This window comes from Pseudopipra pipra, chromosome Z (genome assembly GCF_036250125.1).
Source record: "Pseudopipra pipra isolate bDixPip1 chromosome Z, bDixPip1.hap1, whole genome shotgun sequence".
Classification (NCBI taxonomy): domain Eukaryota; kingdom Metazoa; phylum Chordata; class Aves; order Passeriformes; family Pipridae; genus Pseudopipra; species Pseudopipra pipra.
This window is the reverse complement of record NC_087581.1, coordinates 14402839-14424826: the sequence shown is the minus strand read 5'-3', so window position 1 is coordinate 14424826 and position 21988 is coordinate 14402839. Positions and strand designations below refer to the sequence as shown.

The 21988-nt window shown below is 36.4% G+C and overlaps 1 protein-coding gene across 2 annotated transcripts in view; it reads right to left on the bottom strand.

The window, feature by feature from the left end:
• The window catches only part of ITGA1 (integrin subunit alpha 1), a 71927-nt gene that overhangs the window by 24583 nt on the left and 25356 nt on the right, over positions 1-21988 (bottom strand). For both annotated transcript variants that reach the window (XR_010426531.1, XM_064641339.1), the window contains exons 2-11: positions 18897-19017; positions 16654-16766; positions 15611-15699; positions 15407-15521; positions 14609-14736; positions 8535-8683; positions 6934-7084; positions 5799-5964; positions 1538-1611; positions 454-598 (exon numbers count right to left, since the gene is read on the bottom strand). Coding sequence is in view for 1 of the 2 variants with exons in the window: in XM_064641339.1 (XP_064497409.1) it covers positions 454-598; positions 1538-1611; positions 5799-5964; positions 6934-7084; positions 8535-8683; positions 14609-14736; positions 15407-15521; positions 15611-15699; positions 16654-16766; positions 18897-19017 (1251 nt within the window). In the remaining variant the exon portion in view is untranslated. The remainder of the gene's footprint in view (positions 1-453; positions 599-1537; positions 1612-5798; positions 5965-6933; positions 7085-8534; positions 8684-14608; positions 14737-15406; positions 15522-15610; positions 15700-16653; positions 16767-18896; positions 19018-21988) is intronic.

The window sequence follows — 21988 nt, the reverse complement described above, 5'->3', positions numbered from 1 at the left end:
AGAAAAGGATGAGAGGATAATAGTAGCCTTCCCAATATGCAAAACATTGTTATAAAAAATGATGTTGGTCCTTTGGTCTTGTCCACTGAATGACAGAAAACAGCTTCATTTTAAGCAAATATTTAGACTGAGTATTGTATAAGACTTTTTAACTATCAAGGCATAGAAAAACTTGATAAGAATACTAGAGGAATCTGTGAAATCTTCTCTGAACAGATTAAATGTCTCTTTTGGGAAAGTCTAGATACACTTAAGTCTATGTTTGGATTAATTTTGTGATTGTAGAAGTAGAAATTTATTTTTTCAAAAGAACAAGAAAATCATACAGTAGACTCATTCCCAGGCTCCTAGAATATATGATAATATTCTATAAGATACTCTTTCTGAATGAGCTTTGAGAGAGGTCTTGTAGCATTTGTTGAAAAGTGTTGTAACGTGGGCTATTTCTCTTACCTAGATAGGCTGCAAGTGGTTCGTTTCTCTCGGAAGTCCTGTCACGAAAGGTGTCATTAGTTGGCATTGAAATACCACTGTCCTTCACCATTAGCACTGTGCCATTCCAGTCATATGCTCCAACTGCTCCAAGCATGATCCAATCCTTAAGCAGAGAAAAACAAAAAGCCTGCTGTCTATGTGAATCATCTTTAGATATTCATGGTTCAGGATGCTCACGTTTGAGTAATGCTTCCTGTATACTTACGTATTTAGCCTTGCTTTAGCCTTGCTTTTCCTATTATAGTATGGCCCCTATCATAGAATCATAGAAAGGCTTGGGTTGGAAATGACCTAAAGATCATCTAGTTCCAAACCCCCTTGCCATGGGCAGAGATGCCACCCACTAGATCAGGTTGTTCAGGGCCCCATTCAACCTGGCCTTGAACACTTCCAGGGACAGGGCTTCCACAGCTTCTCTGGGCAACCTGTTCCAGTGCCTTACATCCCTCTATTTAAAGAATTTCTTCCTAACATCTAATCTAAATCTCTCCTCTTTTAGTTTAAAACCATTCCCCCTTGTCCTATCATTATCTGCCTGTGTAAAAAGTCACTCTCCCTCTTTTTTATAAGCCTCCTTTAGGTACTAGAAGGCTGCTCTAAGTTCTCTCTGGAGCCTTCTCTTCTCCAAGCTAAATAACCCCATCTCTCTCAGCCTGTCTTCATAGCAGAAATGCTCCAGCCGTCTTGTCATCTTTACAGCCCTGCTCTGGAACCATCTTTCAATTGAAAACAGTGTCCCTTGTCCTGGTAAAAATTCTTTCTCCATCTTTCTTAACATATTTTTAGGCTATTCCTCTGATAGAAAGTGCTATGGGACCATTAGATTTAGAGTTCATGTGAAGTATATACTTACTCTCTTAAGCTTTCATTGTTCATAACTGTTCTTTACATATTTACAGAAAACATAACTGGATTACAGGACACTCCAAAACTTCCAACAGCAAACAGGACTATACAAGGAATTCTGAAACACTCCAAATTCACAAAATCATCAGCAAATATCTACTTTATAAAATAACTTTTATTTTCAAAGTTTGTTTACCTGAGAATAATGAGCACTAAAACCAGCTTGAGACATTTCCATTTCAAATGAGGAGGCCTGCTGGTCTGTTGTGGCTATTAAACAGAAAAAATTGAGTTTCAAAAATAAATTAGTTTCAGTCTGAAAAAGCAATTGAAGAATGTAATGAAAATGCTCACATGATAGTAAAGGATAGCATAAACTAACTAAACTATTGATTGAATATAGTGTGCCACAGATTTTTATAATAAACACAGAAATAAAGAGCTATGTTAAATGCTACCATTAAGTTTGAGAGTTTCCATTTAAGGAACTTGTCCAACAAAGTTTCTGGGCTAAAACTGACCAAATTTGAACTCAGGCTGATGGTAAGTATGTTTGGAATGTCTGATTAATATGGTTAAGCCATTTTCCACTTGAGCTAAGTGAACAATAAAACACCAGCCATGTAACCCTGGCCTTGTATTCAAGTAACTAAAAATTTGTAGGCAGCTGGAGGAACTTTAAATGAAAAACACTTGATGTTTGTATGAACCTCTGCAAAAACAACATAGGAAAATCTCTGCTGTCCAAGATTCATAAGCCTTAGCAAAGGGCTTGGGAATGATAATCCTGCTCAGAAAATTACATGAAGATGTTACTGATTCTCATAAGTGATTTTATAAAAAAAGGTATTGATTTTGTACTAGCTTAAGTATCTTGTCAGGTAGTCATATGCTAGTTATTAAACTCTGATGCACTGCTTTGCTCCCAGGTAAACTTGAAATATCATCAGGGAAGAAAAAGTTCTGCCTTTTCCTCTACTTAAAAGGAACATATGTAGTCCTTAACAGTCAAAAAGTATTCTGCCACTTTAAGTGACCAAGTAAGGGAACGATATTCTGCCTATTGATTCTTCCTTGAAGGGAGCTATGAAATCTGCTCTGATGTTGGTCCAGGAACAGTTCACAGTTTGCTACCAGCTGAGTGCTGAAGTGAACCCTCACTTGTGTAATGAAACTAAGCCATAGCAAGCCATGGTTGCATGAATTTCAGGCATCTGGACTATTAAATAATACTGAACTTTTGATACTCAGCAACTAAACCACAGAGGTTGCTCCCTGGGACATGATGTCTTTGCTAATTGTGGGGATTTACAGCCAGTCATAGGAAGGAGACATGAACTCAAACACAAAGTGCTTGACACAAACACAGATCATTATGTTTCACAAGATGTAGCTGCTTTGCTGAGTCTGAAAAAGTAATTTTTAGGCGTAAAACTCTTGAGCTGCACATCTGCTGATAAAAAGTATTTTCATTAAGTAAAGGATGCTCCCTAATGAGCTGAGAAAAACAGGACTCTCATAGCCTGAGACAGAGGACAATGCCGGTACTGTTGGTGTGTGCAGCTCTGAATGCTGCTTAGATAATGGCCCACAGTCTAACTTTCCATTCAGTTTCAAACTGCCAAGCATCTTACAAAGGATATTTTGTGAAAAAACATTTGTGCCTGCCTATGGGTTGGATAAAACATAAAATTGCTATGAGACACAGAGGCATATGAAAAAGATTATGTGTAAAAATCCACTGGCTGTCAAGGATGGGTTTTTATTGGATTTGATTTTTCAACTCTCTCTCAATTTTCCTTTGAATTTTTTTAAAGACAAAAACCAAAAAGAAAACAAGAAATCCAAGAAAAAAATCAAATGTACTACTGTACTAACAAGATGCAATTTAGATTGAGAATTTAAACAGACTCAGCAACTGATTTTCAGCAATCAAGCCATCTGTGATGCATGGAAGCTACAATGTATGGAGTCAATCTTCTCCAATTACACACATTCAATACACTGGATTCTCACCAGAAAGCTGCATGGGACAGAATTAATATGCTTTTCTCCACCACCAGAAAAATACATGCCTGGACACAGTTGTGAATTTAGAATAGCAGCTGAAAGGCTTTGGGATAAGACAAGAAATTATGCCTGAAGGATCAGCAGAAATTGATTTATACAGCATCATCTAGCTCCAGCCCACTGGAGCAGCTCAACCTTGCTATGTTTTGACAAAAAGCTAAAATCCCACTTTGAGTTTCTAAGCTGATTCTTTTGCAGACAGATTACATGATTTCTGGGACTTTTGCAGAGGAGGCAACATTTCTTGTCTCCTATTGCTGGTGTCTTATGTAGAAACCTTAGGACATCTCTGAGTTCCTACAGAAAACCTGGAAATCAAGAAGCATTTTGGCAATGATTAAATTAACTAGCTTGTCTCTTATGAGCTGGATGAATAATCCACATTTTTAATCTCAAATATATATTTTTTGTAATACAGTCAAGTCAATATAAAATAAAAATTGTAAGTAAGGCAAATATACCAAGCAATATATAAAAAATATCAATATCCTAACACTTTATAATAAGTCTATGTTAAATAAAAAGTAAGAATATCTAAGAAATACGTATTTGTGACTACATCACTTGCAGAAAATTGAAACTGAATTCAAGGAGTACTGCAGAACTTGTTGATAGTTAAAAGAGCTACAATATGCTCTGTGTACCAAAGCACTGAAGTACATGATGATGAGGATTAGTCATCCCAAGAGCCGACAATCATATAAACACATAAAATTTATACAATGTAATCAAACAGTTAGTTTCATCACCATCAACATAACTAGATTTGTTTGGATATTTTATTAAGCTACAGAACTTGTTTAATGCTCAAATGTTTTGTAATTTTTTTCTTATAATTAGAGGAATGAATTACCGAAGTCAATGGAAGGGTTAGAGCTCACTACATAGCACCAGCACAAAGTTCAAGCCAGCACAAGTTACTCTGCTGTTTTGAGGCTGGGGTTTCATGTGACAGGCTGGGACTACCTAATGGCTACTGACTGATAAAAGGGACAAGGTGGAGTGTGACAAACTAAGACCATCCCTTCCAGTGGTATCTAGTTGTCGAAAGGATCAAGCTATGGCACGAAACCTCAACTTTGAGAACGACAATTTCCAGAAACTCTATCATGTTGGGTCCTTCATCTGTTGTCATGACTAGCAGTTAATTAACTTTTATTCTATATTAATTATAGCTAATAGATGTAACTAACATTTTGTTCTGATGAGGAAATACAAATCTTTTTCTCACTTTTATAGAAGTATAAAGCACAAATTGAGGGGCAAGTTTCCAATTTGTGTTTGAACAACTATTTTTCCACTTAAAGTATATTCTTCCTAGTAAACACAAACTTAAGAAAAGAGCATCCTATTCAATGAACTTTGAAGTACTCAATGAGCCTAAGTAGGCTAAACTTTGGGCTTTAGAGAGATTAGATTATCTTCAAATTAATTTGTTCCAAAGCTGAGGGAACTAAATCTTCCAGAAAGTAAAAAGAGAAGAACGTATAAGCTATGTTTTAATAAACTATGTTCATTTGTAAAAATATTTAGTAATAGCTGAAAATGGTAATATTTGATCAAATTAAATTATGACTAAAAAAAAAACCCCAAACTGAATGTCTGAGAAATACAGCTCCAATGTAAAAACTTGAAAATGCTCTCTCAGATTTGTACTGTTTCTTGACATTCAAGTCAACATCATCTTTTGTTCCAGCTGTAAACTACACTATTCCAGTAAGTTGAAATGTTGAAAAAAATAGTCCAAGTAAATAGATGTTTTCTTTGTATGACATGAATCCCTTCAGAGTTGACCCGTATAATTTATAACTAACAAACTCTGTCTCCTGTTACCAGTATTGTACTTGAGTTTGGACAGTGTTGCCTCATTTGTATGGAGAATGTAAGCAGACATTATGAGAGACTGACTTTTCTGTGCTAAAATCTTTGTGAATCTTTCCAAAGGAAAAATATACCTTGCTAAGTCTATACATCAAATCCATGATAACTTGTATAGCAAAGTAATACACAATAATTATTAACTAACAAAAAAGAGAACCTAAAGATTCAGACAGAAAACCACATGATCCTGGGGTAATCTGGGTACAATCCAGCAATGTTTTTTACCTAAAACAACTCACATTCTTATTTACCCCAGTTAAAACAGTAATGTTACTTACCCCTTTAGGCTGTTGTCTCCATAGGTTCTAACTCCTCTGAACACATTCACATTGCTACCTATGATATTGATGTCTATTGTAAAATATTTTTATAATCAGCATGAAAAAAAACCTGTATAATAAATGTTATGCAGCACAATGCATTGGAAAGGAAGATAAAAGCAGATGTTCTTCTATTTGCTTCAGTTGTAATTCAGGCATGAAGTAAAATTTGAAATTACATCATACCTTCCAGGGCAAATATTCTTTCTCCAAGTGCTTCAACAATAGTTACAAGAGCTAATTCATCTGAGACATTGAAAAAATGCTTTTCAGTAGGCTTACTGGCAATTGATTTTATTTCCTCTACAAATTTTTCAGTACTTAAATTTCCTCTGCTATAGCTGCCAAGAATCTAAAGAGAATTAAAAAAAAAAAAAAAAAAACAAAGTCAAGGATACATTTCATAACCTATTTTAAAAGATACAGTTGAGGCAAGTTGTCAGAGAATATTGGTATGTTCTAGCATCTCTGCACATTGGAGCAATTCAAATTTGGTTCTAGATGGGGATTTCATTGCTAAAAAATATTACAGCTTCAAGGACAATGTTTTGAAGCTGTGATCTCCAGTGATCTGAAGGAAACCACTGAAAATCTGTGTGCTGCTGGATTCAACTTTTGTTTTATGTCTTTCTTTAAATTAAATATAACATCTTTCCTGAAGTCTTATGGTTTCATACACCTTATTGTACCAAAACAAAGAAAGAGAGCAATGGTGCGACAGCAATCCAACGTACCTTCAAAATTAATGACAGATAACAGATTGAGTATGGAATACTCAGATATAGTGGAGTTTCAACACAAATGTACCATTATTGCTTTCATATTTCTCCATACAGGTTAACCTCTGTCACGCTTATCTTCTCATTCTACTACTAAGGTTGATTAACATGAAAATGACAGCTTTAGAATCCAGCACACAGCACAGCCACAATAAACTTGCATTTTGCTGATGAGTTACATTTGCTGCCTTTTTTTTTTTTTTTTTAAATAGGTACACATGTCTATAGAAATTGCTTAGAATATTAAATTTGTCCACTCTCCTCAATATTGCTTTTAACAAAAGGATTTGATTTTAAACTATCCCTCAAACTCTTCCTCACACACCTGTCATCATCAGGAAGACAGAGAGATTGCTTTTCTTATGTGCTATAAAATCAGAAAGCAAATTTTTAATGTTTTTTTCAGTTTATTCCTTTTTTCCTCTCTGAAATAATTATGTTTCCATAAAGATTCTGTGAAATAAACTTCTGTAACAGAAATTACATTTAGAAGATGAAACATGCTTTTAAGATTCTGAATTTTCCCATTAAATTTCACTTACAGCAATAGCAAATCTCTGAATGTTTTCATCTTCACAATCATCAATCACATCTTGTAATCTGTAGTTGTCATGTGATTCCCCATCAGTAACAATAACCATTACTTTTTGTACTCCTCTTCGTGCACCATGAGCCTCTGTAAAAGCTTCTTTCCTAAAGGGAGCATAAAGCATTTTGGAGAAAGGCAATGTCAGCATTTCTCACATGCATCATATTTGCATAGGCAACCATAAACTAAAAGACTTTATATTAACTAAGAAGCGGGAAACCGAGATTAATATTAGCCATGAACAAATACAAACAACTGCAAATTGGAACTTACATGGTGGTTCACAGCCAAAGTTTCACAAGCATTCATCCATTATTCACTCACTTGAGCAATAGCAGAAAACAAATAAAGTTCTGGCACCTTAAAACAGCTTTTGGCTTCTTAAAAAGGATCCAACCAACACTCCCCCCATTCCAAAAACCCATGTAGAAAAACCTCACCCAGACTCTGGACCTGACAAGGCAAGGCTGGATTACAGCTTTGGAGGAGAAAAATACCACAAAATTCTAAGACTGGCCATATGAGTGAAAGCTGAGATCTACCACTGAAGATGGCCAAAAGTGGATAGATAGGAAGATTGCAAGAACAGATTTGCTGACAGTTTCTCTATATACAAGCCTGCAGCTGTTTATGGTGCACAGGGGCTTTCTGAGTACTTGGCAATTCTCAACTTGTTCTGCTTTCATGAACTTGTTCAGACTCGCTCAAGCTTCCGCTTATATCTAAGGAAAACATTACTGGTGAATATATAAGAGTTTTATTGGATTTAAGACATCATACCAACAAAACTGGTCTGATAATCAAGTAGGTCAGCAGAAGGATGCTGCACATTTCACTAAATGGTTATTTGGAAAGACTGAATGCAATCTTTTATGGAATAAAGTCATGCTGTCTTGATGGGAAAAAAAAACAGAAACAAAAAAAGATAACAGGACAACATTGTAGAGTTTGAAATTTTCTGAGAGATTTTGCATTTCCGATCTGTTCTATGAAAGTCAGATTTCATTTTTCTCATAAAGGAAGCATTTCTAAATATTGTTATTCCTACAACAGATCTTTAATCTCCCAATGATCCAGAATCTGCAAAGACTTAGGATATAAAATTTCTAGTCTTTCTGACAAGTGTGGCCTCAAACATTGCAATAATCAACATCAATGAAAACAAATTAGCATTAAAAAGTTCAATTTTTTAAATTTTTCCTCTGAAAGACCTCATTTCCTTCATCCCTCTGCATACACAGTTCCTACCTGCTCCGTGTGGACATCAAATATTGTCAGCCCTTTCCTTAGGACTAAAACCTTGCTCCATGTCTATTCCTAATTCCTCCATTTAGGAGACAGTGGCCTTTCAAAGGTGCCATCCAGCATCTAGAGCACAACTGCTTTAGATGCTGGACAGAGTCTGTTTATCCAGCCGCCTCCTAAAAGATGTTTGCTTAGTTAAAATGAAATCAGATGCTAGCCATATCATATTTCTAATATATAAAATGAGAATTGTCATGATATCTGTATGTTTGCTTGTCCCACATGCAGGACAATATCCTGTGAATGTACCTTGCCGTATCTATTCCCAGGGCTGTCATAGTTTGCGTGCCACCTCGCTGGCGTATCCTTGTGGCTGCAGCCATAACATCTTCTGTTGTCGAGTATGTATTCAGGTAAAATTCATGGACTACAGTCTGTCCGTACTGAACAATTCCAACCTGAAACACACAGTTCATGTTAAAGATCGACTACAGTTAAAGGAAACATCTCTGACTCCTGAAGTGGGGAAAATGTCTGTCTGTACCAGCCAGGAAGAGAATTGAATTCTGTGTGTTTTCCTTAGTATGAAGCACCTATGTGTTTGAGCAAGACTGGCTAGCTGAACAGTCTCATGAAACATTTCAGAGTCTTCTAAATTGCATTTATTAAAAATTGGAATAAAGCCCAAAGCAGGCTCAACTCCTTGGTCTTCCTGGCTTGCTGTTATCTGTACGGAAACTCTGCTCTCCTGTAGGCAAAGGCGGACCAACGCCCCACCCACTGGTCAGAACTTCTCAAAATTGTTTTCCTTATAGCATGCAAGGTCATGGCTCACTCACAACTCTCTTCATTCCATTCAAATGTAATATTCCTACATCTGATAGTTTATTTACCCTAAACTTAGCCTAGAAACAGGAAGACTCAATTACCCTTATCTTGATGAAGACAGCAGGGACATCCATGACATGGACGTTCTCCCAGCAGGAGGTAAGTCAAAGTATCACCTGGCAAGTACTAAAGGGGAAAACATGGACAAAATGGAATTTTGTGGCTTCTGGAAAGGGGGAGGGTTGTGTAAAGACTCTAGATGATCTTAGCAGGACAAGACTGTGCAAAAGTCAACACACGGGGTTGGAACCTAACAACAAAATGCCTGAGGGTACCTGCTGCAAAATCAAGTGTGAAATAAAAAGAGGAGCAATATTCTTAAATATTAATTAATTTTTCTCATTCATCTCTGTCAGTTTTAATATTTTGGCAAGTTCCTGACAGCTTTTACTGGGAAGAATCTACACAATGTTCCATTAGCATATTTCAATTTTATGTTACACTTGGCAATTTATAGGTGTTATTTAGGATAATGCAGTATTATGTGGCATTTATGTCTCACTCATCTATTATTAATAGCACTCTAGCATTTAGGTTCTGTAGATCAATATGACCTCTGGGACGTTTTTGCCATCATCTTATTTTAGAAATGGTTTAGAATGTACATTCCAATTGCTTTACAGTTGTGGGATTTTTTCAAGTACTTTCATAGCCTCTCAGATTCTTCTCAACTTGTTTTTGCTTGTAGTAGAAGAGTTAGAGTTGGATAAATACTGAACACCAATATCATTATGAAATGCTAGTTACATGTGATTATAGTGGAGTGTGGTAGCAAAATCCCACTGAATTTCTGTATCCTTTAGAAAATACAGCCAAATCTGGAAGAACTGATGTATGTTCAAAGTTACGACAAGTTGCTCCCTTTAAGATATTTAAATTGTTTCTTGGAGGTATGCCCTCTTCCACCTGCAGCTGAGAGAATGCAGAGGCTGCATGTTTTCCTGAGCAGCAGACCATTACCTCTGCACAATGTTTACAGAACTGGCCAGGGCACACTCTGTATTACCACTCAGAGCAGTCACGTGGCACAGACTAACCTCAAGACGAAGATGAAAATTTTAACCTGTTCCCTCCAACACAACTATTTTGTGGCGTGCATTTAAAGGGATATACAGCATTATCTGAATAGGATGCTATTAGTCTTGTAAAAAGACTGCAGTTAACTAGCAAGAGGCTTTCATCATGTTTGGTCTTTTGGAGCAGGAAGAGTGGCTTAAGAATTCCAGTATCACGCACCAAGTGTAGACAGAGACTATTGTATGCTAGGGAGCCTCTCATGTGGATTCATTGGCTCCTTATCTGCAGCTTTGAGGATTTATTGGTATCAAAAATTGAATCATACATTGACTGCTGCCAGTGTGAAAAGCATCTGCCAGTCAGTCTTCCATGATACTAGAGACCCATATTGGTTTTGTCGTTTTCCTAAAGTGATTGCAGGCTGACACTGAGTTGTATCATTTCCTATTTGAAAGGAAACATCTATGATCACAGCAAGTAAACATTTTGAGAACTTCCTTCTCAGGAAGTGAATGGGAAGAACATCTGAGTCTGAAAACTGAACCGTGTTGCATAGCTTGTAAATCAGGAAGGAAAGGGGGCATGTGGTTATCTTATGGGATACAATTGTTATGTGGGACCCTTCCTTAGCACTAGCTTTGAAAACACGGATCATCATGTTCTATGTATTCCATGGCATCAAAGGTGAGCCATTCCTCAATAAAAGGTAACAAAAAGCTCACCAGAACTGACAAAATGCTACAAGACTTCATGTTCCAGTCCCCTACAGGATCACAGAATAAAGTCTACCTTGTAAAATTAGAACTATATTGTATTAGATAGCAATGAAGGTTTGAGCTTTTGCAGCCTTTTAATCTTAAGGAAAACGAAAAGTGACACATCCACATGATGCAAATGTGCCTATGTGGGACTTCAGCAAGCCCCTGAGAATGATGCTTACAGGCATCGTATGTTCTGATTTTCTTGTTTAATTTAAAATAATTTAAATCTGGAAAATGCAAGAGTACTGCACAGAAGGGTGTAATTCTACTCTCCTCTAGAGAACCTATTATTTTCCCAGCATTACTGACCATAATCTGTTGAACATCTTTGTAATTTTTAACTTTGTGTTCCCTTCCCTAGCATTCCATGGCTTTTACATTACACAAGGGAATAATTCTTTAATTGTCCCCAGTTCCTGCGAAAAGTGTTGTACAAGAGAACAGGCAAGTGAAAGACTGTTCTACTTTGGGACAAAACAGTTCTAAGGGCCACAATTTATTGTTTATAAGTGAATACAGCCCCTTACTTGGAAAGCACATTCTGGCTTTCCTAATAAATTATTAAGCTAATTTATTTGGCAAAAAGTAACAACAACAGAAATAACAAAATGAAAGAAAAATCATTTAGTACATGAAATCATAAGATAAGATTTTCAACATTGGGATGTGGAGGAAAATCAGAAATATTTTTGGACGTACTTTTATCTAACATAAAAGAAAAGCAGATATGCCTTCAGAAGCACTAATGGCTAATAGCTCTTATTATAAGAATATCTTTATAAAGATATCTGAACTGCAAAAAAAAAAAAAATTAATTCATTTTCCCACATTTAGCTTACTTTAAGACAGAGGTTACTTATAAAACTATTCCAAAGACCTCTCTTTATCCTGAGTCTTTATAATACCTCTCGAATATACGTCAGTTCTTCTGAAGACAAAACTGATTGTAAGATATGACATGGCATGACTTATTAATCTACTGATACAGTCCCTTTGGAGACATAATAAGGTACAGGCCAAACATCTAAAACTGCCTATGTCATATATTAATGAAAAAATAAAACTTGTCTGAAAATTTCTGAAGGCCATTTCAACATTGCTTAAAGCTGGAATTGAACTTATCAAAGTATTCTGCTTTCTCTACTGAGAGAAATCCACAGAAGGTTACTCATATATAAAGGATTAAAAAAACCCCCACACCCTCATATTAAAAAGACAATTATCTCCACAAAAGTTAAAAAAGAGGAAAAAAACCTGTCTTGTATTGCAGTTAGTGGAGAAAGGACAGGTGAAATATTGTTATTTTCTTCCCATTAGTACCATTCTTTCTTTCATAATTTCTCCTTTCTTTTTCCACTTTTCTATCATCACTTTCCCTTTACTTTTTTTATCTCAAGGCCCAAGATATGCAGCTTAACCATAAGTATGATGTTGTAGATTATCTGGAGAAGGTAAAGAGGAAGAGAAGGAAATGCTTCTGAAAAAAAAAAAAGCCATAAAATTTGGCTTTTTCATATGAAACTTTGGGCTTTCGCATTCAAATCTGCCAAACATGGAACACCGAACAATTTTTCTCCTAACTTGTCACAAATCTAATGACCATTGTTCATGAAGGGGATAAGTAAAAAAAAAAAAACCAAACCAAAACCAAACATCTCACAAGCCTCTAATCAAAACAAGGTTTTGAATAAGTCACACCCAAGCTGCTACGGACTCATTCTGTAATCACCTCTTTCCTTTCCTGTGCAAAACAACCTTAAGTCAGTGAAAGTCCACTGGTTTCTACATGCTGAACAATAAAAAATGAAAATGGAAAAATCAATTTAAACAGACAGAAAGTAAACTATTGTTCCTGTACTTCTATTCTGTGCTCTCAGAGAAGAGAAGATAAATAAGCCTGCTCTGTTGTTTCTCTTCTTCCCCATTGTATAGTCATTTAAACACTTTTTCTGAGAAAGAAGACATGTAGGTGTGGGAGAGAGTATAAACCTATTACTTTGGTTATGCCTGGATTCCAAGCCAGGGGCTCAGAGGAGAGGAGAGAGATGAGATATGTTCTGGGGAAGGAGGAAGGTAAGAGGGACTGAGAAAATTCCACTCAGCCTTTGCCTTCCATTTCCAGTGTTTCAGTGTCTCTCCACCTTATCCTATTCTTATCTCCCTCTTAAATGTTTCTGCTCTGTAGCAACCAAATGCCAAAGCTGACGTTCTCAAGTGAATAAGTGTACGTGTGAGAAGAGGGGTAGCTATGCCAAACTGTGAGTACAATGGGTTTTGTAGGTGGAGATGTCAGGCTGCTGGAGTGCAGGCCAGCAAAGCACCTTTTGTCCACAAGCTGAGCCACACAGATGAGGCAGTATTCCAAAACCAAATATAACAGAGGTGTGGCCATGTAAAAATTTAGGAATTGCTGGGTGAGGAAGAGGGCTGACAGTGCAGTAGAGTTGATTTCCCTGTGTACCACTCCCATGAAGGCCTTTGGGCAGAAGACAGTAATGATTTCCATGCAGCACTTGCCCCATACTGGGAAGTTCAGATTCAAGTATTTTAAGATGGCACATGTTTGAGTAATCTTCAGTTTAAGGGACCAGGAAGAATTTCTCTTTTCTTTCTGTTAAATTTTACAAAGTGTTTTTCCTTCTTCCTTACAATATCTGGAAGAAAAGTGTGTTTAAAATGACAGGACATGATTGTAAAGTTCACAGTTCATAAGTTACTTTATCAGCCAGTATTCAGCACAGCCAACAGTGGTGGCAACTTGAAAACCTCAATTAATATGAAAAATCACAGGGATACTCTCTGCAGACAGAGATATTCTTTATGCCTTCTCACAGTCTCCTTTGCGAAGGCAGGAACTGAGTGTTAGGAGCTAACCTGAAGTTGCAAAAATGCAACACTGGCCTGCAGCATATCAAATGTTATACAGGGGCCTGGAAAATCCTTGATTTTGAGAGGTGGAAAATAGAGAAAGGGAAGAAACAGTGTCTTCTCTTGCTGTTAGTAAAAGTTTTGTGCTAAAATGTATCCCAGAGTCCATCTTTCTCCCTTCCCAGAGTTCTCCTAGAACTGATATTTACATACTCTGTTTAGCAGTGAGACATATGCCAGATCCTCAGGGGGGTAATTGGTCGTAGCTCCATTAATTCTGATGGAACTGCACTGATTTATAGCAGCTGGGAATTTGGCTCTCTCCACTTATTATATAAATGCAGCTTCTGCCATTAATAACATGCAGCTTAACAGCCACTCATTAATAATGATTTCAAGGTTTAAAAGCTGTATGCCCAACATTCCACAGAGAATGCTGCTCCAAAAAACTTACAATCAAAGGCTGTCCAAACCACGTATGTGTGCCTCGGAAGAGCAGAAATAACCTTTGTGCTATGAAGTACAAAAGAAGACAAGAAGTGGCTGTGGAGAGGAAGGAAGTGGGAAAGGACAATGTTCAAACAGCCTCACTTAATGCACTTAACTTTTGTCTCTACATTAGAAAACTGGCTTCTCCAGACTGCCTGAGCCGTGAGGGGAGGGACGGTCTTCCTGACATTGCTACTCAATGGCTGAGTACTGACTTAGTTGTGGTTTCAGCTATTTTACTTTAGTATTCTATTGCCGTAAGTTCTTGGAATTGAAGAGGTCCATAGATGACTCTTGTCCTATTTCCTGTAAATCCTTTTATGATTCTCAAAAAAACCCATAAAATAACTACTATGTTACCTGTGTTTGCTGAGGGCCTATATCCATGTTGTTCAGGAGGCTGTTTAGAAAGGCTGTGACACTCTCCCACGGATAAATGCTGTTAGACCCATCGAGGACTATGACGATGTCCAACTGGGTTTTACACTCTGCAACACAGATTGCCACATAAAAATTGACACTAACAAGGATCAGACGTATCAAACAGCTACTAATCACTTCTGTAATTAGTAACAAATGTATATCTTTCTGCAGTGGGGCTGAACTGGCGTATGTGATGCCAAGCATCATTCTTCAACTTTCGCATTGTATTTCACGTGATTTGTGTTTCCTTTATGAGAAAGGGGTTTTCTTGTAAGCAGAAATTTAAGACTGGGAGCAGAAGATCACATAACTGGAGCATTCAACAGTGACTCCCTACCTTCTTTAACATCAGTCTGTTTCTCTACAGTTTTTCCAAAGGACTGGGTCTTTTAACATTTTTATGCATATTACTGAAGTGGGTTTGTATTAGGTCTCAACATGCTGTCATTATTTAAAAAGAGTCTGTTGGCCATAAGTTAAAAACATAAGCAACTATTTTTAGCAGTTGTGTTTGGATGTTACATAGCACTGTAATGATTGTTTATACTGAGATAAATTCCAAAAGTAGGAACAATTTAGGTTATATACGGACAATGAAAACATTTACTTAACTTGGTAATGCTGGTAGCTAAGTTAAGCAGTTCGGGTTTTTTATATATGCATATGCGTATACATTTTTCTTGTTTGGCACTTTTTATTTTCGGACACACATGAGAATTCCTGTGGCATGCATACCTTGCACAGATGGAGCAATGGCCTCAACGGTTTCAAAAGTGGAGCTGACATTAGAGCAAACCCCAGTTGTGTAATGCAAACGTCCACATTTATAAGCATAAAGTGGTCCACATGCCTTTAAAAAACAAGAAAGGGTGAAATGTTTTTGTTATGATACCTGAGGAGAAAACAGATTTTTAAAATTGGCAAAAAATCCTTTCTTACCAGAAACCCTCCTTTTGGGTTAGTCACTAAGGTTGTTCCAAGAGTCATGTTTTCTTTTACTTCCACAACATTAGGAACTGAAGTAGCAACTATAAATAGATTAAAATGTTAAGTATTTGGGAACATGAAAATAAAATGCTTAGGTATATATCCCCTAGTATGGAGCTTCCAGCTTCTAAAATAAAACCCAGACTGACAGTGGTTTCATCAAATATTTTAGCACCCTTCCTCCTCCTTTTTCAATTGCAACAAACAAGAAAAATTTCTGGGACTGGCTTTTATCCCAGAAAATTTGTCTGGATTGCTGTCTCACATAGTTTTCTCGAACTGCAAAATAAGAAAAAAAGTAAAAATAACAGTGTAATGAAAGCAAGATACTACTACTCAGTTTTGTTAATTAAAAAAACAAAATTCTTTTTTTTTACCTTGTGATAAATGACTTAACAGTTTTTATATATGCTACTGTTATGTTACATTATAGACATTTATGTTTTCAAGGGAAAATAAAAAATATCATGACAGGTATATTTAGTGAAATTCATATTAAAAGGAAGTCTCTTCCAGTCTACATCATGTATCTCTTGACACGAGCAAGGAAATTATTAATATTTACCCATGTTATATTAAGATGCATCAGCCTAGTGACATTTTCATCAAAAGCTTACTGATGGCATTATGAAGGCTCTTGTTGGCTTTGGAGAGCTTTGAAAAGGGTAATCCATGAAATTATGCTGCAAGGCCTTTCTGGCTCCATGGCAAGGACTGCCAACCACAGAGAATTAATGCCAGTCATAATAAAGTTTTGATAACATAATCACATGCCCATTCTAAAATTATGAGCATGCTTTCCATAGGACAGTGAAAAGCCTTAAAATAAAATAATTTTTAATGTTACAAACACAACTTCCTTCCCATTTAGCTCTGGAGTCCTACATGACTTTTCCATATAGAAATATTTCTAATGCATATTTACTACCTAAAAATCTCCTAAGATCTGACCTCTGTTATTGCTCCATATGACACAGAGATATTTCCTTTAATACCTGGCAAGTTCAGTTTTATGCAGGGTGACTGGCTGTCCCTTCCTACAGGGCATTTGTAGACATCTCCTGTTCTTTTCTCAGGTTGGCCAACTAACGGTGAACCAATAAGTACCCTGCAAATGAAATAAGTTACTTCAAATTTCTTCTGTCTTACAAGGCACAAAAGTCAGCAAACAAAACATACAGAGAGAGCACAGCTGCAGCAGGCTCTGTACTAGTAGTATGGGATGGAGAACAAGAGAAGTATCTATTATCCTAGTTCAGATACAAGTAAAATAATAAGGATACAGAAAGGAAATAGGCAATATACCAAATTACAGCCTAGAATAACATTTTAAAAAAATTACAGTGAAAAATAAAAGCAATATTGATGGATGAATGACAAGTACTAGAAATAATACAGAAGGAAAGATCTGTTTTATTCAATATATCCTTGCTCTTTACATTATTTTAGATGAAAACCTCTTTTCAATGCTCAGAGACCACATGTCAAAGGACAGGCTCACAAGCACTCAGAAGAAGAATTCAGTCTTAAATAATGTGAGGCAGCAGCGTAAAATACATAATTTTCTCTCTCATTAATAAAAAATATTATTATAAGAAATTTCAAATTTTTAAAATGCAGAGAAGCTGAGTGTGCCTGACATCCTATGGAAGGCGATCAGTGCTCATCAGGTTCATGTGCCTGTGCTGTTCCTTTCTCAGAAAGAAAGAGCCCTGTGAAGAGAGGTAAGTAGTCTGAAAGGCTGTTTTGTCTTTTTGCACGAGGGATTTTTTTAGGGGATCCCAGTTTAACTGAGAAACAGGTTCACAGACTGTTGCTGAAAAGCTCTATCTGTAGTATACAGGTAGCATTATAGAAGTTGAAAAAGCATCAAAAGGCTGTTTTGTATATTTATTTTTAACTATCAACCAACAATTTTTCTGCTCTGGATGTAGATATGCTGAAAGCTTGGCAATTTACAGTGGCTCTAGAGTTTATTTTCAGAGATATCCAGACCTTGCACACTAGTTCATACCACTGTCTTCCTTTGGCTACTGGTAGAGTCACTCTTTCCAGCTCATATTATTGTTTGGTTTTGAAATGTTTCAGGACAGTTTACAACAATACAGCTTACTTTGCAAAATCCAAGCTCCTAGAACGGATTCCCTTTCCTGAAGGTTTAAATTAACTCAAAGAAGGTCATTATTATTATTCTCTCATGACCCTCATGCAGATGTGTATTTAAACATCCTACAGTCTCAGCAATTGAGAACTAGGCTATTCAAAAGCAGGCTATGCAATTTCATGTCTGTGAACATTCCCCATGGCTAATGGTGAACACAGTGTTGCAGTGGTGGACAGACTCTGGGAGTCAGGCAGTTCTGGCACTTTCAGGGGAGATTGCTTGGGCACTGCAGAACAGTCCAAACTGGCTGTCACTCCTGGCTGCCTGCAGGAGTCCCTGGCTTTACCAAGAATGTCAAATTACTAACAAAGCTCTGGGAAAACCAGAGCAATCTTCACAGAATGATGGAGATCTCAGGTTTCCCAAACCTCTTACCATGCAATTGTTTTTTCAGTCCCCCAGACCAGTCATCAGCCTGTGAAGCTTGTTTTAACAAGGGAAAAGCATAAGCAGGTGTTTATCAAAAGACCAAGAAGCAATGATATGAGTAAGCATGCCAAAACGCAACCTCCACTTGGAACAACAGGAAGGAAAAGAGAGCTTAAGATAAAGGCTCCAACTCCCAAATGCAAATATATTACCAGTTGCAAGACATAATTAGCCTTCCAAAAGGGAAGGCTGAGGGAGTACTGTACTAACAAATACTTTCCCACCAGTTAAAAAACTCAGTTCAGACAATCTCTGACAGAAAACTTTAGAAAAAAATACGTTATACAGATTATTTAGGTAGAACGGGAGTAATTTCATGGCAAATACATTAACAGCAGGAAAAGGCAAAGACCTCATTTGGTAAATGATAAAAACAGGCCTCAGGCAAAACAGAGTACTTTCTCAGCTTCATCAGTGAGGGAATTTACCGCTTTTGTGAAGTTACTTATGTCTTTGAGGAGACAAATGGAGGTATGAATGTGGATCTTTTACTTTCCCAGTCTGTTCAGGTTTCCTCAGGTCTGTGCTTTAAGAAATATGACTGACAGAATCTGACCCTTACTTGAAAACAGAAGAATAGCACCTGAGTCAATGAATACCTCCTATTTTGGAGTGTTCATTTTAAAAAAAAGGAAAAGGGCTTACCATTTCCCTTCCTCATTTTCATACTGCTGGACTGTGTACCCAAACATATCTTCCAGAGGCCCACTGAAGGTCATTGCATTTTTCACATCAACATTGGAAGTGTGGACAAGGTGAAAGAGAGCTTTAAAAAAGATATTATTTCAAAAAAATTAGCATGTAGCAATACATATAAACCCCAACACTTCTAAGGAATCAAGGTTCAATTAACCAAACGTACAAGATGGTTTGAAAGTGGCATTTGGGGCTATGTATCACAGTTACAGATATTTACATACTTCCTCATACATAGATACACAACTAAATTCAGAGACCTTAGCAACTGGACTTCTGTATCCAAAACATACTTTGCAAAGCTCATCACCCATTTTTAAATCAAAATTCAAATAACATTAAGCAAAACATTATTAACATTATGTGTAAAATAACTTTTTAGTTATTTTTAATCCTTTTAGCTTCATTAATTTCCAATGTAAGAACTTTACACAAAATATTCATTCCCTCATTCAAGGTAGTAGTTCTCAAGGTTTCTTAAATTGAGAATTAACTAATTTTTAACTCTTTGCAGAAGACACATATAGGAAAAGAATAAGGAAAAGCCTTCAGATGTATTTAATCTATATTAGAGAAAAAAGTACATAGTTTTCTCTTAATTCTATTCTAGAGCACCTGTAAACTTTCTGTATTTGGAAAAGAACAGAATAGATTTTTAACATAACGATATGCTGATATGTCCATAGTACTTATATAGGATTATTTACAGAACTCCAACATTTATACACGTAGGAAGAGTTGCTCTACAATGGTGATCTTGGACTACGATGAGGTAAGTCAAGAGAGCAAATGCTGCTTCTGACTGATTTCCCATACCCTAAAGTTCAGTGATCATCATCAAGGAAAATAATGTAAAAATATAACTATAAGCAAGCTTCAAAAAATGTGGTATAGGGTAAAAATCCAGCTTGAAGTGATACCCACAACCCACTGCAAGGCTCCATAAGAAGCAAAAATTACTACTGATATATAAAAATAAAGCTATTTATCTTTTCTTCCTTTATTATTTCTTATAGTGATCTCTTCCATCTTTGTCCTGTAAGTTTCAAAAGCAACCACTGACTCTGCCACTGCAGAGCTGTATATTTAATTTACAAGAGCCAAAAATTAGTTGAATTTGTAGAACATCAAGGTTTCTTAAAAACACAATTATACATAAGTTTAATTTTAAAGAAGCATTTCCTGATCATTTGCTGACATTTAACCATTACATAAACTCCCAAATCCATAAAACTTGCTGCATGTCAAAGCATCTAAATAATGTGCAGTTACTAAAACACATCTGTTATTCACCACTGAATCAATGATATTCTCATGGAAAGCTTGTTACTATAATTAAGCTCCCAAGTGGTCAATGCTAATCTGTCTCTCTCAGCATCTTATTTCCTGCTTAATGTAGTAAAATTATCACAGAAGACTATCTGTCACTTAGTAGGCATTTCCAGTTTCACTGGACAGCAAAAAAAGGAAAAGTTTCTTTTGTATTACTTTAGTTTTTCTTCCTCCAGTCAGAGTCAGGAAATATAAAGAATTGAAAAAACTACACCAGAGATTACTTTTACTCTTCAGAAAAATATTTATTACAAGTGATAAGAAAAAATGAATGGTTGACAGTCTGATGGGAAACAGTTTGCTGGAAAATAAGATTTTGTTTCCCTTAAACATTTATGTTTAAAGAAATTCTACTATGCCTGTTTATGAGCAATAGGAGTTTTTCTCCCCTGGTCTCTGCCATCAAAGTACAATTAAAATGAAAAAAAAAAATTAGAAATTGAGACAAGATATCGCCAGTTCAAATCTTCTTTTGTTAAATTTCAGACTAAACCCAATTGCTATTATTACTTTTGACAAAATGTGAGGGATTCCGACCATGTCACTTAGACTCCCAACCTACTGTGGACAATGAAACGGTACTAATGAGATCACCTGCTAAAGTAACTAAGTTCATTAATTTGAAGAAGAAGGGTAATGCAAAATCTATCCATATTGACTTGCCTCTTAATGATCTCCAGACGCCTGTTCACTTTAGTCCCCAAATAAGACTGACAGAACACCCTTCTAGAGGTCTTTAGAGGCATGTTTTTCCTCTTTCTCACCTTATGATGATGTTCAAAACATATTATGATATGAAATATTAAAGGTCACAAATTCCAGCTCATTTCTTCCCACTTACTTTCTCCTAAAGCAACCAAAAGTTACATGTGCACCTGTGCTCTGTTCACTCCACCATGATATCCTCCATAATTATTCCATCATCTGCTGATAGACAAGGAATTTCATCACAATGATGCAGTATTGACAACTATTGTGATTTTTACTGCCTATTCATTACAGTAAATGGTGATGAAATTTGCTGAATTGGTTATGTGACATTCTCAAATCTCATAATTTTAATGCATCTGCTTCTAATCCTCATAACTATAACAGACAGTTGAAAATACGAAATGCTGAAAGAACCAAACCAAAAGAGGAATAAAAAATGCCAGCTATCTGCTACTAACCACCCAAATCCTCATACTTCTGAGTGAGGTCAAATTGGAACCAACAATAACAGTGTCTTCTTCTAAAAAAGTAAAGCTAGAGAAACCAAAAGTAGCTAGATGGTCAGAAATAAAAAGGAGGGGGTGACTCCACACAGCAGAACAGACCCATAGACCTTGTCGACAAAGAATGCTTTGGATGCTAAATGCAATGTGTTCAACGGGGAACTGAATAAATTAATGGAATATAAAACCACTGCAGGTTACAAACCATACAGAATGCACATCTGGTTCAGAAAATCCCTGTAACTGGAAATACTTGGAAACTGGGAGAGGAATACTATATATGCTTGCTTAGTTCCTTTTCGTCTCTAGCTATTGGTTTACATGTACTCCTAGAAGCATAATATTGGACAAAATATGACCTTCATTTGATCCAGCATGGCTGTCCTTTTGCTCTCTCATCTTCCCCTTCTATCTTAGCCAGAAGTTAGAAGCTTTGAAGTTTGACTTCATACACAATCTGTGTGGCATATTTTAACATGCGAATATACTCCATGG